This window comes from Primulina huaijiensis, chromosome 14, assembly GCF_012295235.1.
Source record: "Primulina huaijiensis isolate GDHJ02 chromosome 14, ASM1229523v2, whole genome shotgun sequence".
Taxonomy (NCBI): Eukaryota; Viridiplantae; Streptophyta; class Magnoliopsida; order Lamiales; family Gesneriaceae; genus Primulina; species Primulina huaijiensis.
The window spans coordinates 10,743,848-10,762,065 of NC_133319.1; the positions used below are offsets into that span (position 1 = coordinate 10,743,848).

General features: G+C 37.8%; 1 protein-coding gene across 1 annotated transcript in view; it reads right to left on the reverse strand.

Annotated features, from left to right (window-relative positions):
- The window catches only part of LOC140956956 (nuclear pore complex protein NUP107), a 46,812-nt gene extending 29,580 nt beyond the window's left edge, over nucleotides 1-17,232 (reverse strand). Inside the window, exons 1-6 of the mRNA XM_073413945.1 lie at nucleotides 17,085-17,232; nucleotides 15,774-16,099; nucleotides 12,763-12,832; nucleotides 9,642-9,757; nucleotides 9,056-9,087; nucleotides 8,759-8,884 (exon numbers count right to left, since the gene is read on the reverse strand). Coding sequence (XP_073270046.1) covers nucleotides 8,759-8,884; nucleotides 9,056-9,087; nucleotides 9,642-9,757; nucleotides 12,763-12,832; nucleotides 15,774-16,099; nucleotides 17,085-17,164 — 750 coding nt within the window. The 5' untranslated portion in view covers nucleotides 17,165-17,232. The remainder of the gene's footprint in view (nucleotides 1-8,758; nucleotides 8,885-9,055; nucleotides 9,088-9,641; nucleotides 9,758-12,762; nucleotides 12,833-15,773; nucleotides 16,100-17,084) is intronic.
- Between the last annotated feature and the right edge of the window lie 986 nt (nucleotides 17,233-18,218).

An 18,218-nucleotide genomic window follows, 5' to 3' on the forward strand; every position in this document is an offset into this window, starting at 1 on the left:
ACGTGTGCCTTTGCGAAGAGCAATTGGTAGATCATTACTTGAAACTTGACCTGCCGACAATGAAGCTGGTGCCGAACATGGGTTAGGAGTAAGATGTCGCCGGGTATAAACATGTTGTATGGGAGACATAAAGGTAAAAGATTCAGTAAAATCAGAAATAGAGGATGTGCCCGTATTTTTTTTTCGATACGAAACCGAATTTTTATTAAAATATGATGACGGATTACAAAGGATAGTAATCCTCAGAACTTGATTACATAATAGAAAGTAAAGTCTCTAAAATTAAATCAGCACCAAACAAACTTCCAATCCCTAACTAAATCCACAATAAGTAAATGTTTAAACTCCTGCAGTACTGTTGTCCAAGTCGCGACCCTGAATTTAATCTTTGCCCATACGTCGTCCAAAGACTCTTCCGAATCCGTAAATATTCTACTATTCCTCTCCAACCAGAGCGACCAAAAGATGCCGCAGACAACCAAAAACCAAAAGCTATTATTCCTTCTTCCGTTGGGGAAAACCGTCTCCATGATACATAAGTCTCGGGCCTTTCTTGGAAAGGTCCATTCGAAACACAGCTCTTGCAGTACTCTTGTCCAAATTGCACGCGAGAACGAACAGTGCAACAGAAGATGGTCCTGGTTCTCTTCATGTTTCCTGCATAAGCTACACCATTGCGGGCATAATGCGCAGCCGGGCCGCCTTTTTTGTAATGAGTCGCATGTTGGGAGTTTCCCCAACGCCACTATCCACGAGAAGACTTGGACCTTGTATGGGACCGGTATATTCCAAATGTTTTTGTGATACGGAAATAAAAGGAAAGATGTAACAGGGAAAAAAGAAGCGTAGAAAGACTGAACAGAAAAAAACCCCGACGAGTCCCCCATCCACACTCTAACATCATCTGTACCCCTCTCCAGCCTAACCGTGTCCAATACCCCTAAAATATCACTGAATTCATCTAATTAATGGAAATAAAGATGTGGTTTCAAGAAAAGTAACATCAGCGGACACCAAATATTTGCTACAATTAGGACAGTAACATCTATATCATTTTTGAACCCGAGAATACCCAAGAAAAACACACTTCAAAGATTTGGGATCAAGTTTTGTGACATGAGAACGAATATCCCGAACAAAGCAAGTACAACCAAATGTTCTACGTTCAAAAGAAAACAATGACTTGTTTGGAAAGAGAACATGGTAACGAGATTCATTGTAAGGAGACTCACCATGAAGAACAGACGATGGCATACGATTAATTAGAAAGCAAGTTGTGGAAACTGCATCAGCCCAAAACCGTCTAGGAACGTGCATTTGGAATAATAAATCCCTTGCAGTACTCTCTCTGCAACCCCATTTTGAGAGAAGGTGTCTACACAAGATGTTTGATGAAGAATGTCATGTTGAGTCATTTAAGTTTGGAAAGATTCTGATAAGCATTCCTTATCATTATCACTTCCCAGTATTTGTATAAGAACATTAAATTGAGTTTGAATCTCAGCATAAAGGGCGGAGAAATGAAAAAATAACTCAGAACGACTCTTTTTTTAATATAACCATGTCATACGGGAACAATGGACAACAAAAGTAACAAAATATTTAAACCCATTTCGAGACATAAAAGGAAAAGGTCCCCAAACATCTGAGTGAACTAACTCAAAATGAGTATTGGCTCGTTTATTGACTTTTGGGCTGGAACTAAGACGATGGTGTTTAGCAAACTGACAAGAATCACAATCTAATGAGAATAGTCTATAAAATTGTGGACAAAGTTTCTTCAACACTTGGCGAAAAAGATGACCCAAATTACAATGAGCTTCGAATGGGGTGGTTATTCTAGAAGAGGCCATGGACTTTTGTACTTGTGGATCAAGAATGTAGAGGCCCCCAGACTCATGTCATTTACCAATAATCTTCTTCGCCGTAAGATATTGAAATTGTGGAAAATAATTCTGGAATAATTTCTTCCTTGTTCAATGATACAATAGGTCAGTAGAAGGTTACATAAATAGGGATTTACAGAATACACTAGAATAACAGAAAAGGAAACTAACTATTTCAGGAAACTAATTAATTCCTAAAAATCTGTATATTGACTAGCTGTACATTGCCTAACCGAATCCCTTAATTAAGGGAATTGGTTTTACCCTAATTCACATCACACTTCGACACTCCCCCTCAAGCTGAGGAATAGATGTCTTTCATTCCCAGCTTGGATATGAGCCCATGAAAACTTGAACTGCTTAGTCCCTTAGTCAGAACATCAGCCAACTGGCACCCGGTTGGAACATAGGACATACACACTAGTTTTCTATCCAATTTCTCTTTGATGAAGTGTCTGTCAATCTCAATATGCTTTGTCCTATCGTGTTGTATAGGATAATGTGCAATGTTGATTGCGGACTTGTTGTCACTGTAGAGTTTCATGGGACCTTCTACCTTGACCCGTAGATCATCCAAAATAATCTTTAGCCATAGTATTTCGCATAGCCCTCGAGCAATCGCCCTGAATTCTGCTTCGGCTGAGGACCTGGCCACTACATTCTGCTTCTTACTCCTCCATGTTACTAGGCTGCCACCTAGAAATGTACAATACCCCGAAGTAGACCTTCTATTTACGAGGGATCCTGCATAGTCAGCGTCGGTGTAGGCTTCTACAGTAAGCCTCTCGTTCCTTTTGAACAGAATCCCTTTCCCTGGGTTCCCTTTCAAATAATGAAGTACCCTATTTGCAGCTTGAAGATGTGACTCTCTTGGATCATGCATGAATTGGCTGATCACACTGACTGAGTAGGCTATATCTGGCCGAGTATGAGCGAGGTATATGAGTCTACCAACTAACCTCTGGTACATCCTTTTATCAACTGCTGGTTCCTCTTTATCTTCTCCCAATTTGTTATTCGGATCCATTGGAGTAGGGGCCGGTTTACACCCAGCCTTTCCTGTCTCGGTAAGTAGGTCTGTAATGTATTTTTGTTGAGAGATGAAAATCCCGTGTGTAGAATAAGCCACCTCAATACCGAGAAAGTACTTCAACCTGCCCAGTTCTTTTATCTCAAACTCCTTTCCCAATCTTCTCTTTAATTCGAGCTTTTCTTTTTCATCATTCCCGGTTACTATGATGTCGTCGACATAGACTAGAAGAGCCGTTACTCCCCCTGCAGAGGAGTGTTTAATGAAACGGGTGTGATCACCTTGGCTTTGTTTGTATCCAGATTCCTCCATAAAGTTTGCAAACCTCCCGAACCATGCCCTTGGAGATTGTTTTAACCCATAAAGAGCCTTCTTTAATTTGCACACCTTATTGCTTGATTCTCCATCAAAACCCAGTGGGATGTGCATGTAGATCTCTTCATCTAAGTCACCATGGAGGAAAGCATTCTTAACATCATACTGCAGAAGTTGCCAGCTATAGTGAGCAGCTAATGACAAAAGAATTCTCACAGTGTTCATTTTGGCAACCGGGGCAAAAGTTTCCAGATAATCAACTCCATACGTCTGAGTATACCCTTTGGCTACCAACCTTGCCTTGTATCTCTCAAGGGATCCATCAGCCTTGTATTTCAGTGAAAAAATCCATTTACAGTCAACAATGTTCTTTCCCTCTGGTTTATTCACAACCTCCCAGGTTTTATTCTTTTCCAATGCTTTCATTTCTTCTCTCATAGCATCTCTCCATTCTCTTTTTGACAATGCCTCAGGGACAGTAGTAGGGATTGCAATGGTGTTTAAACTGACAATGAATTTTTTGTGGGCTGGCGATAGGTTTTTAAGGGAAACATAGTGAGATAATGGGTATAGTGGTCGTTTAGTGCATTCCCGGGTATCTTTTCTGATGGCAATAGGAAGGTCTAGGTCATTTGTTGGGCCAATGGTTGGTGTTTCAATCTGTTGAATATGAGAAGGGTGTTCGGGACTTACCGTGGTCTCATTTCCGGAGTCTGGATTGGAATCTTGGACTTGAGTCTGTTCCGGGGCAGTCTTCCTCCTTGAGTACACCTGAGAGAACCTAGGAAACTTGTGGGAAGATGACACATTTGTGGGGTTAGAAGCCTCGGTTGGTATAGGAGGGAGATCAAGAGTGTGGATCGGTTCAAAAGATTCCCAAGGACTATCTTCTAGTGGACCTCCCCCTGAAGAGAGGACTTGGAGAAGAACGGTTTATTTTCACTGAAGGTAACATCGATAGAGATGTACGATTTTCTGGAAGAAGGATTATAGCACTTATACCCCTTTTTAGTGGCTGAGTAACGGAGGAACATACATTTGATGGCTCGAGGATCCAACTTATCTCTTTGGGTGTTATGGACATGAACAAAGGCAGTGCACCCAAATACCCTAGGGGTGAGGCCGTTGGAGGTTCTAAAGTGAGGATAGAAGCTGTTAAGGCACTCTACCGGGCTCTTGTTGTCGAGCACCCGTGGAGGAAGTCTATTAATCATGTGTGTGGCTGTAAGGACATCTTCCCCCCAATAGGTCTTAGGAACGTTTCCATGAAGAAGTGGGGCTCGGGTAGTGTTTAGTAAGTGTCCATTTTTTCTTTCAGCCACCCCATTTTGTTGAGGTGTTTGAACACACGATGAGTCATGGATAATGCCATGTGACAGGAAATAGGGTGATAGGATTTGGTTGAAGTAATCTGTGGCATTGTCTGTCCTAAACCCTTTTATTTTTACTCCAAATTGATTTTGAATCATCGCATGGAAATTTGGTATAATAGTGCTAACTTCAGATTTATGTTTAAGGAGAAATATCCATGTGACACGAGTGCAATCATCAATCAAAGAGACAAACCAACGGGCCCCAGAAATGTTAGGTATCCGAGAGGGACCCCATACATCACTATAAATTAAATGGAAAGGAGAAGAACTTCTTTTATTACTGATAGGAGAAGATACTCGAGTATGTTTTGCCAATTCACATGTGTCACAATGAAATTCCGAAATATCTAATCCTTGAAATAAATAAGAAAACATAACTTTTAGAGTCCTAAAGGAAGGATGACCAAGGCGTAAATGGTGTAGCCAAATGGTATCTTTATTGGATGAACTAAACAAGGACAAATTGCTCCTGGCTTGTGGTGAAGACTCAAGGTAGTAAAGGCCCCCTCTTTCCTTAGCAAGTCCAATCTTCATCCCCGAAGCTAGGTCCTGAAAAACACCATAGGAAAGGAAAAACGTAACATGGCATTTAAGATCACGAGTGAGTTTATGGATGGAGACAAGACTGCTGGACAGTTTTGGCACATGAAGTACATTTTTTAGGCTAAGCATAGGGGAGATATGTATGTCTCCGAAGCCTGCCACTGTAGCCACAGAGCCATTTGCCACTACAATTTTCCTGTTACTTGGGCATGGTGTATAAGAGTGAAAAGTCTGAGATATGGGTGTCATATGGTCAGTAGCACCAGAGTCTATTATCCAAGAGTTGGCATTTAGGGTTCCTGATGCATCTAGAGAAAAAGAGAATGAACCATTACCTGAGAGGGCTAGAGAACATGTACCAGAGGGCTTCTCTAGGGACCCCAGCAAATTTTTTAGCTTCTCAATCTCCTCTCGGTTAAGCCCCTCTGCTGCTGAGTTTTCAACCCTGGTTTGATCCTCAGCCACGTACGCTTGAGGTCTCGGCTTCCCTACTCGGGCTCCCCATTCTTTGCTTGGTGGTTTGCCATGTAGCTTCCAACAATTTTCCCTTGTGTGTCTTGGTTTCTTGCAATGAGTACACCATAGGTTGTCTTTGTTCCCCTTCCACTGATTTTCTCTGCTTGGATATGGTCTTTGCATATCAGCCGCCTTATTCGTCTCTAGATCCTCTCTTTTTGTTGCAAGTGCTGATCCATCCATGTGCTGTGGCTCAAGCATGATACCCCTGCGACTTTCTTCTGAGCGAATCAGTGAGATCGTCTCTTCTAGGGACGGTGTGTCCTCTCGGCCAAGGACCTGAATTCTTACTTGATCAAATTCAGGGTTTAATCCGGCCAAAAAATCATATATTCGGTCTCTCTCAATAAAGTTCTTCAATAGTACAGCATCCTCCGGGCATTTCATCTCAAAGACTCGGTAATAGTCAAGTTCCTGCCATAGATTTTGCAGCAGAGAAGCATACTCAATGACAGATTTGGTACCTTGTTTGAGGGCTGCAGTTTTAGTCTTTATCTCATACACCTGAGCAACGTCCTTGGTCTTTGAGTAGGTGCGGCGGATATAGTCCCAAGTTTCCTTCGCTGTGGAGAAGAACATACATGTGTCACTGATCATGGGATCCATGGAGTCCCATAACCAGGACATGATCATAGAGTCCTCTTCATCCCAAGCGTCAAACTTTGGATCCTCCCTCGGTGGTCCCGTTCCAATAAGATGGCTGATTCTTCCTTTGCCTTTGAGATACGTGCGAATGAATTGGGACCACTTGAGATAATTTTTCCCGTTGAGTCGATTGGAGGCCCGAATATTCTGCAGGTCACCGGTCTTCTGGACAGCCGTGGTATCATCAGGGAGAGACGAACTGCTGGAGATGGTAGTTTCAGAGATTGACATGGTGAAGGATAGGGAAATAAAAAAGAAAAGACAGCAATGAAGGCTTGAAAAAAAACTGGACAGCAATGAAGGCTGGAATGTGCGGAATGAACCCAGGCTAATGTCCTAGGGCTCTGATACCGTGTGGAAAATAATTCAGGAATAATTTCTTCCTTGTTCAATGATACAATAGGTCAGTAGAAGGTTACATAAATAGGGATTTACAGAATACACTAGAATAACAGAAAAGGAAACTAACTATTTCAGGAAACTAACTAATTCCTAAAAATCTGCATATTGACTAGCTGTACATTGCCTAACCGAATCCCTTAATTAAGGGAATTGGTTTTACCCTAATTTACATCACACTTCGAGTTTGGAAAGGATGAGACACAACAATTAAGAGTACAGAAATTAAATTAAACGACAATTGACGTAAGCTTAAGGCAGAGTATAAAGGAATTGAAGGAGTGGGAGTAATTGAGCCAGACCATAGAACATCTAAGGTTGACCCATCTGCTAAAGTAATTGTAGAAGTAGAGGTATGTGACTGAAATGCAGAGAACAAATTAGAATTACATGCCATATGATATGTGGCACCAGAATCAATGACCCACTTGGTGGATGAGGAAACAAGACATGCACTTGGTTTACATGACTCAGTGATGGCAGTACCTGGTGGAGATTTTAATCATTCTTGGTATTGAAAGAATTTGGTATATTAATTAGCGAAATCGTGACAGACTGCTCAGAAGTGTCTTTGGTAGATGCGATGTATACTGACTATGTTTTCTTATTCAGCAATTTCCTGCAACAACGTTTCATATGACCCGACTTGTGAAAATATTGTCAAACAATACCTCTGAATCCTTATCCTCGAGCGTCAGAGATTTTTCGTCGTAGTTTCTTGTCCCCACTCCTTTACCACCATTTTTGGTGTTGTTGTCTTCCAGATTCAGATATGTTATTTCGACTAACAAAAGCACTGTTAAATCCAACTGGTGGAGAATTCTCTATAAGCAACACCTTACTTAATGTTTCTTGCAGAGATAAAATCTCAGAACTAGAGAGAATCTGAGATTTAGTAGTTTCAAACCCATGAGGAAGTCCAGCTAAAAAACTCGTTACATCCATTTTCGCCCATTGAGCTTCTTGTACTTTCACATCAGGGCTGAATGGTAATAACATGTTAAGTTCTTCATAAGTCCTTTTAAACAACATTAAAAAAGATTGCTGACCTATTTGTTTTTCTACACAATAAAAGGTTTTGCACACCTCATAACTGCGGGAATATTCCCCTTTCCAGAATACAAGAAATCTAGATATTCCATCAGCTCTTTAACAAATTCACAGTGATTAATCAGACCAGTTACCTCACTGTCAATGGAAATTCGTATTTGTAAAATAACCGAGCATCTTTCAACCACGTCTGCTTGGACTCATATGCAGGTGGGTTATTAGTCATATGGTTATCCATATCAATGCTCAGCAGATAAAGATGAACTGTCTTACTTCAATCAAGATTAATTAGAGCCATTTATTTTATATTCCGTGATTTTTTAGAACACGAGAACAAAGACGGACACCATTATAGAATTCTTCTCAGCCATATCACCAAAGGGCAGTAAGAACAAAGGAAACAGAGGTCTAAATCCGAAATATCAAAAAATAAACTTTGAACCTGTTGCACAAAAAGTCCCACATCTGAACAGATGCCGACTCAACCAGGTAAACATAAGTGGTATACCGAGTAGGGCGAGCGGAATAGTGAAAGCCGAAGATAGGGCGACAAACGCACCTTGACGTGCTAGCGACACAGCACTGGACCGGAATCTGGGCGATTAAAGATCGGCGAGCGGCGCTTCTTCCCATGTCGGTGGTGAGAACAAATTGTCACTAAAATATGTTACCAAAATTTTCTTATCCCTCCCACTATTTGTTTGTACTCTCTGATACCAAGTAACAAAATATGAACGCAAATTTAAAAGAATAATACATTTCAGCTTATTCCTTAGTCATATACACATACATACAAACTTTTAGTCCTATGTGAGGAAAGTAAACTAATCAAATCCCTACAATCAATCCATGCAATCAAGGTAAATCACTAATAAAATCCTTAAAATTAAAGTAAATCATATCTACATATTTCTTATTTCTATATACAATCTATAACATGTACAAACTACAAAAGAAGACCATTTCAAGGTGTATCCAGATAAATGTTGACATGAGTATACCTTATTTTCCAAATCAAGAGCTTTGGATGCCAATCCCTCAAGCCATTGAACAATCCTAAGACATAACTGTGTTGTATGATCAGTTGCAACAAATTGGCATGCCTCCAAATGTGAAGTTGTAGGGAACTGTTGGAAAGCATTATATTAACTCAGCATTGTATCAGTAAAGTCAACAACAAAGAATGGGTGACTATATAGTATGCCTCAACAGCAATTCATGATAAAGAGCACTTCAATTTGCTGTATATGATACGGATACACATTAAAGGAGAAATACGACCATGGACAATACATCACCATGATTAAATCTTCAGGAAGTTCCTCATTGCCTGTGTTAAAATAACAAAATACATTAGCCTTGCGGATTAGGTTCCAAGTTGAAACAGATAAAGAACTTGAAGCCTAAAAACAGAGAATTGACATGATTAAAAGAACTGCTAAAGGAACAGAAAGTTATTGCCAGTGAAATCATTACAGCAGAAAATCCAACTGGTTGTGCAAGATCTGGATTCAGGTAGAGAAATCTAAAAAATTTGGGGTGTTTACCAACTGGCATGACAAGGGCTTGAAAAACAAGTGATGCTTTACATAAAACTCAAACAGCTCAAATCAATGGGTGTGGTTGGTAGCATCTGAATAAGATGAAATCATCCACAAATTACTCGTCTATTCAGCAAAAGAAAAATATAAAATGAACAGTTGATGCTCTGGTCAATTTGAGCAATTGGCTTATTAATTTTTTAAAAAAATTTAGGTTCCTAGGCAACAACTTGATGTTCGCAAGGCATTATTCTTTTAAGGACTCTGGTATTAAAAAAAGATTAAAGACGCAATAATTACAAGACTAAATCAACCTTATTGGGGTAGAAAATGCTATAACTACCTTTCCCATACAGGTACCACAGAAGAGACCAGGTAGCGCCTTCATCAAGCAAAAGTCGAGCCCTCTGTCTCATCAGTTTATCCTCAATAATTCTATACCTCTCATTGAAACCATACCTACAAGGAAAACAACAAAAAAGTAGTCAGATCATCAGATAGAAAAACCACAACCAATGTGTTTATCTGAAAGTTCTAAAAAGTGACACTTCATGTTTCCAAGCAGCAAATGAAGGGAACAAGTGTACACTAAAATGCAGGAAGTTTCAGAAACAAGTGACCGGAGTGGATCAAAATTCACATTAAACAGATATACATGATCAACTATGCATCCAAGGTATAGGTGATAAAAGAAACCACCATTTCAAAACAGTGGACGTTTCAAGCCAAACCACTTTATAGCCTTCGAAAACCTGTCAAACCAAGCTCGTGGATATTGTTTTAGGCCATAAAGAGACTCGTTAAGTTTACAAACAAATTTCACATTCTAATTCAAAACCATAAGGTTTACACATGTAGACTTCTTCCAACTCCCCATTTAGAAAGGCATTTTTTATATCAAATTGATGTAGAGGCCAATCAAGATTGACTGCCAATGAAAGGAAAATCATAACCATGTTCAGTTGGGCAACAGGAGCAAACGTCTCGTTGAGGCTTCTGATTGGGTGACTGGGCAGGCCATTGATAAGATATGTAGAGGTCAAAAGTGCATCTCCCCATAGGTATTTTGGAATTTTCATCGTCAACATAAGAGCCTGAGAAACCTCTAACAAATGCGTATCCTTTCCTTCCCGACATTCCATTTTGTTGCGGAGTTTCGACACAAGAGCTTTGATGAATAATACCATGCTCGGATAAGTATTCCCCAAGAACGGAATTGAAACATACCCTCCATATCCATACGCAACATTTGAATTTGGGTATGAAATTGGGTTTGCACCATTATATGAAAGTTTTTGAAGACGGGGTTAGTTTCGTATTTATCACGAAGTAGATAAACCCAAATGACTTGCGTGTGATTGTCAATACTAATAAGCCATCCTTTACCATTTGAGGTGGGAATTTTTGAAGGGCCCTTTATGTCACAGTGGATTACAGAAACAGGTGTGAATGGTTTATACGATTTTGGATAAAGTGATGTGCGAGTATGTTTAGCAAGTTGACACATTTCACAATTGAGATAAGTAAATTATTTATTGCCAAATAACGATGGAAACAATTTCTTCAAATAAAAGAAATGGGATGGCCAAGCGAACGATGTCATAACATTATGTCTTGACTACAACACACAAAGACACGTTACTAGACCTAAATTGAAGTCTACTCTCTCTAGGATTAGCCTCAAAATAGTAAAGTCCATCATGAACCTTAGCATTGCCAATCGTCCTCCCCGACAGTAGATACTAAAATTGACACGAAGAAGACATGAATTTAGCAACACAATTAGTATCTCGGGTAAATTTCGTAACTGATATCAAATTGCATTTCAAGGAAGGAACATGAAATGCGGCTATAAGGACAAGAGATGGGGATAATCTTATGTTACCAATTCCGGCAACTTGTCTCAAAAAACCATTAGCAAGAATAACATTGATGGGATAGCACACAGAACATAGGTACAAAAATCACTGAAACGACCTATCATTTGCTTAGATGCCCTTGAATCGATGATCCAAGGGTTCATCTAGGAAGATTTTTGTACTGAAATTTTTTTCCAGATTGCGTTATCAAGCACGATCTGACAGGAAGGCTGGAGTATGGTTGGGATCTGCGTTGACCGAAGATTGGTTCAGAAATTTGCAGATTTGTTCGATCTGCTCATTTCTCAAGGGCATAGAAGCTGGTCCAAAATTGTATGTTGCAGACTGGGTGTGATAAGCCTTGCCAATCCTTTTCTTCTTTGTCTTGCCAGTTGGGAGGTTTGCCATGGAGCTCCCGACATTTGTTCTTTGTATGACCATGGTAATGGCTGTATTCACATTTCACAGACAGGTCTTGTGGTTGACTTTTGATCACGATTATACCTCTCGGAAGGTAAGAATTTATGTGAGATTAGAGCAGAACCTTCAGGGGAAGTTGGAAAGGTCGGAGTGTCATCAAGCAATATCACTTTTCTATGAACTTCTTCCAGCCAAACTTCTGCAAAATCATACTTCGTCAAAGGAAAGGGCTCGCGGCCAACAACTCTTCCTCGCACATCATCCAGGTCATGATTGAGGCACGCTAAAAAATCAAAAACTATTTCCTTCTCAAGAGTTGTTCGTTGTTTGACATTGCATTTAGTGCAAGTCATTTCTTTGTCAAAAAATAAATCGAGTTCTTGCACATCTCTTGAAGATCCGAAAAATATTGGGTCACACTTTTCGATCTCTGCTTCATCTCTTTGAGCTTCCCTTGAATCTCAAAAATCTGGGAAGCGTCGCCAAGATCCGAATACATGCATCTTTAGTTGTCATAAACCAAAGATAATGATGACTTATCTGAGGTTCCATTGAGTTGATAAGTCATGCATTGAATTTTCCACAACCCATGTTTTACATAAAGGGTCTATGGATTCTAGAGCGCACAATTTGCTAGTGACATTGACCAGCTTTCCTCGGGCACAAGTTACAATTTTAACCGATTGTGTGCCCAGTGTAGATAATTCTTGCCAATTAAATTAAGGCTTGTTATCAACAGAGAAGAAGAATCAGCATCAGGAAGAAACATAATCGGAATTGCAACCTGAGTTATGTGTGGCCTTTGGATTTGTCAGAGGTGTTGTGGAAGAGGAACTAGAGTCAGTTTTGGCCAATTTTAACTAAGAAATCCTTCGGCTCATGATACCATGCAAAAAGAGATCAATTAGATTGATTTCTCATATATTTCACTCATGGGATACACCCCTTTAAATAGTGTGCAGATTACAAATCATGATTCCAAGACTTTGGGTAAAACCATCAATCTAAACAATTTACAATTCTACCGAAGATAAGATATCTTATCAACTATAATTAAACAAGATTTAATTTAATCTATTCTAGTTACATATTTCAACATATAGTGCTATACCAGTACTTCCAACAGCAATGTTATCCTGAATCCCGAAAAAGCGAAATGAAAGATAACAATGATTGAATCAATACCTAATCGTCTCAGAAACATTGCGGCAAGAACTCTCAAATTGCAAAATCAGCTTAGAAATAGGCATCAACCCTGCAAATATAACAGATAACCAGCAAATCAAATGCTAAATTTACATTGTTATCAACCGAAAGAGTACCAAAATCTGGAAAAATTAAATAAATAAATCCTCCAAGTTAACTTCAGAGTAAAAATGATCATGAAACAGGCATAATCACTCCCCTTCATCCTGTAAACTAAATTGGTTATTCCCAATGCAGAAATTGAGGAAATAGTGAATTAATCAGCAAGAAGGCCGAAAAATAGTGGCACTCACAGAAAACAGAAACGGTTCAAACTCGTTTACAATGAAGAAGAGAAATAATTTTTTTTTTCTTTATCGTTATTTGGCACATCCAAGTGTTAGAGTAGATGCCCTGTAAGCCAACTGTTGGCTAGGGAATTTATTGACTCAGTTGTAATAAACAATCTTTATTTTAATATAATTCATTATTTCATGATTTGTTATTTCTTTATCTATATACCCATGTGATCAACATAAATAAAGACCTTGATTATATTTTAATACAAATGAATTGTATTCGATCTTGAAACTTATTTGTAAACACTGTATAATCTAAATTCGCTCCTAGTCGATTCAGCAGCCTAAAACATGGATAAAGGTCGCTTGAGTTCAAGACTAGCATCTGTGATGTTGTGTACCGCATTTCTTGGTAAGGGCATAGAGATGTCCAAACGTGCAGATGGGTAGTCATATGATGATTATACCAAACTGTCCTCCCTAGGACTTTCCAAGTGGTTATCATTCATCGAGAGGATAAGTCCATGGATATGATTGTACACCATTAGTCCTTACGACCCGGGACAACACTGAGGCTTTATATGCTAGGGTTGTGCTTTGACTCGTTTACCGACTCCAGGAGGGTCATCAGATGGCGAGATTGGGTACAGTTGTGACGCATGTAGGAGCCAGTGCATTGTAGTCGGGAATTCACCGCTCACCTACGGTTGTGGATATCCTGTGTAATCTGATGAAATAATAGTGCATGGAATCTCTAGCCAGAGTATGAGATTACGTTAGAGAAAGAGTTCTCCAATTGTACATGCGATGCCGCTATTTATACTCAAATACGTGTCACATAGTTATCGAATTCTTATGCAACTCTCGATATCCAATGGTTGCAGATTCGATCGTGATATATAAGATGAAGGGACCTTACTGTACGTTAATAATAACCGACTGGTTCTTGCAGGCACTATCAATGATACCTAGGGAATCATGGGGCGATGCTACTAGACACTCTTACCATGATTAAATGGGTTTAATCAGATAAACGATTTCTGACATTCTCATGATCCATTATTGATACATTAATGGGGCAAATGAGGGTAAGCCCGAATAAAAGATTATGTCTTGAATCACAAAGAGTTGTGAACCCATGGCTAGCTGTATCCATGAACCATTGAGGGTCACACAAGTACTGGATTATTTTGTCCTCGTTGAGATAATAAATTCAAGAAGTTGAATTTATAGAAAATATTGAAATTATAAATTCAAGGAGTTGAATTTATATAAAATATTGAAATAATAAATTCAAGGAGTTGAATTTATAGAGAACATTGAGAAATAAATTTAAGGAGTTGAATTTATGACTATTAAATTTCGGAGGTGCAAAATTCAAGGAGTTTTATTTATAATTTAAATATTAAATTCAAATGTTGAATTTATAATTTAAATATTAAATTCAAATGTTGAATTAATAAAAGATTTAAATTAAATGTAATGGGTATATGCATAATGGACTTGTAGGAGTACAATATCAACATGTATATTATTAAAGTTCTTAATTGGACTTTAAAAGATTAATTAATTAATTAAATTAGTTGGACTAGAATAATTAATTGATTAAGCCCATTAAGTATATAATTTAATTAATGGGCCCTAAGCTTATATATATGTGTATTAGGTTTAGGGTTAAGGTGATTATTCATTCTCAATTTTCGAAACCCTAACCTCCGAGCTAAAAGAATTTTCGAAAAAGCCACCTCCTCCCACTCTCCTTGTTTTCGGCAACTTCATATCAATCTCCACGTAAAATCCTTCTATACTTTCTAGTACAAGTTGGAAGAGGAATAAGTAATCCAGTCGTAGACCTGATTTTAAGATTGAAGAGAGGAGATTTGAAGAACGTACGTAGGATTTACAACAAGAGCTACGTTCGCTTATGCCGGCGTAATTGGAGCCAAGTGATAATTCACTACGGTAAAAACTTTAAACATCCTATATACGTTTGTTCAATCCAAACCATACGAGTGTCCAAATATTTTGATTATCAAAATAAAATAAAAATTTTAAACTTCCGCTGCGTTTGGGCATGAGAAAACACGATTCACAACACCAAGAGCCCAGCTTAATACTAATTCTAGCAACATATAATCATTGTCTATCAATAGCATTTTTAATTTCTAGATTTTGAGATCTTCGATTCATCTTCAACAAAATTATGGATGAGATAATACACGGAACAATAACATTGCAAGGCCTGGTACCTAAGGAGGTTTAATTGAGTTACATTTGTGGGAGAACATTGAAAATTAGGAATCAATAATTTTTTTAAAAAATAAAGGTGGAGATTTGAAGGCACCAACCGATATATTAACAAATTTTATTGATGAAGTCTTTGAGATGATATGAATAGATAAAAATAAGTAGGTTGTTTCTCATCAAAAAAGAAAGAAAGAAAATAATGACTAGTAATTCTGTTAGACTTGAATCTCAAGTTAAGAAACCCATGAGTAAAAAGGTCTGAAAAATATTTTCATCTACATCATTTCCACTTTAGTCCAATTAGCAAAATACCATAGCTCAGGTCTGGAGCAATATTTATTAGAAAGGTCAGAAAAATAATTTCACCCACATGGTTCAAACTTTAGTCCAATCATCAGACTTTCTAATGACATTATATGAAGCAACATCAAAGAACAGCACAAAAGTGCAACTTTGCACACGCACCTTGATGGGCACTATCTAGCAGCGAAGCAAACAATTGGATCATAGTGTCACCACTTTCAATTCCCACATCAACTTCCTGTTTGCAAATCTTCAGGGATTCACTTTCCCGTCGGCATGTTGCATCAGCACTCACATCCACCCCGGATGACTCCAGCCTTTCAACAGATGATCTTCTCTTAGGAGCAGATTCAAAAGGCACTCCATCATTCTCTGTGTCAAGGCTCTCAACCTCATGTTTTATGTCTTCAAGAAAAAGTGCAGCATTACGAAAACTTGAAGCTGAATTATCATAGTGTGACGACAAGCTTGAACCTGGATGTCTTTTCCTGCACATATTGACTTTGCTTTCATATCAAATCAGGAGAATTAAAAGTCTGGCTAACGTAAAATGAAAACCAAATGATGTGTCTGTAATATTTACTGAAGATAGAGAGCAAATTTTAAATCCAGGCATAGACTAAACCTGCACCGTTCACCAAAATAAAATGTATTTAATGGTGCATACTGCAGAGTAAGACTTCAACATTTATAATCAGTAATCTTTTCAAACGAATAGAAATATAAAAAGCTACACATCAGTATGGAACTCCAGAACTCTCATATGCACGCATTTTCTCCGACTGAGTACCTCATGATGGGGGACCTTATTAGAAACAATAATTTGACAAAAAAAAGGGCAGGGGGCTCGAGAGAACAAGGAAATGAATGCATACAATTTCAGAAAATCACTACACAGTCCATATTAAGAGTGCAATCGCTTGAGCTCGACTCGAAAAAATTTAGTATACTTGAATTTGAGCTCGACTAGATCGAGTACTAATTTTCAAGCTCGAGGTCGACCCGAGAACATATCGAGATTCTTGAGCTCAAAAAGCTTGATTTAAGCTATATTTTAATTCTAAATATATATATATATATATATATAATAGTCACATGTAAAAATCGAGCTCGAATCGATTAAAGATTCAAGCTATTCGAACTCGAGTTTTGAACGAGCCGCTCGTGAACTACTCTTAGGTTGACTCATTTGCACTCCTACTCGGCTAGTCCATATATTAGAATCCATGCATATGAGGAACAGCATTTTACTTTTCACTCGAATTAAATTGTGTAAAATAACAAAATATAACGTTATGGACAAGACTTTTGAGTTTTCCAGCGCATAAAAAATCTAACACGGGGAGATCAAATTCTGTAGAATGTTTGTGAAAAATGAGAACAATTAGAGACCCAAAAATTTAAATTTTGAGCTTTTTGACTTCTGAAACATAATTGAATTAAAAGAACAAAAAGCGTAACCAAATAAATTACCCGTATCGACGAAACCGTTCTCTGCTGCTGAAATCTTCAGGATCAAAATAGCTGGGAGAAGTCTCCATATCAAATTCCATAACTAAGCAGATACCTGGGATTTGTGAAACTGGGCAGAATCGTTGAGTATTATAAAATAGAATCCGTCGTTATAAACCTTAGGGTTTTAAGAGGGAAATTGAGACACCAGCACCTCACGCTGTGGTATTTCAAAATATTTAAAAGACCATTTTTTTTAAATGGGTAATATAAAGTTAGGAATCAACCTAAGACTTTTTGAGTCTAGCATTGGTCCTTACCTTCTTCCATGACATCTCGATTAGGGTAGGGGTGTGCATTCAATCTTGAAAATTTAATTATTTTTATTGACTTTTATAGAATTTAAAAGTCTAGATGTATTAAACATAGACTTTTATAAACTCTATAAAAGTTTAGTGGTATTCAAATTAGATTTTTCTAGAGTCTTAAAAAATATAGAGGTATTCAAACTTGACTTATTAAAAATCTATAGGTATCCAATATTTCTATAGATTTATGATAATTCTAATATAATTCTTTACGTACAAACCTTAAAACTCTAGGTACAACTTTAGAAACTCAAAAATTATCTTCTACTCACCCTAGAGATTTTGGTAGACTTTTAATTAAACAAAATATCATTTTCATCCATATCTCTCTCTTTCTCATTCAAAGACTGCGTTTTTCTCCTCTCTAAAGACAAGTCGAGGGTTCCTCGAATTTCAGAAGCATAATTCTTTTTTTGAATCATTATTGACTTGATTACAAAAACATATTATAATTTTTATGTATCTCTTTCTGTGATCCGTTCGTTGTTTGTTTTTGTTTGTTTATGTGTGTGCTTTAGATTTTTACATATAATGTGATATGGGGAAGTCTGTACATCTGACTTTTCAGTTTCTTAAAAAATTAATCTTTGGATTTATGTATTTTCTCAAACCTATGATTCAACAATTAAAAAATCGATTACATAAATTTGGATAATAATTTTTACATAAATTATAATAATTATGTTCGAGTAATTTTTTCTCCATCTAATTTTGTATTTGAACTTTTATTTTCTTATGTTTTTGCCATAAGGATACGAGTAGTGTAGTGGAGGGATATTCGGGAAAA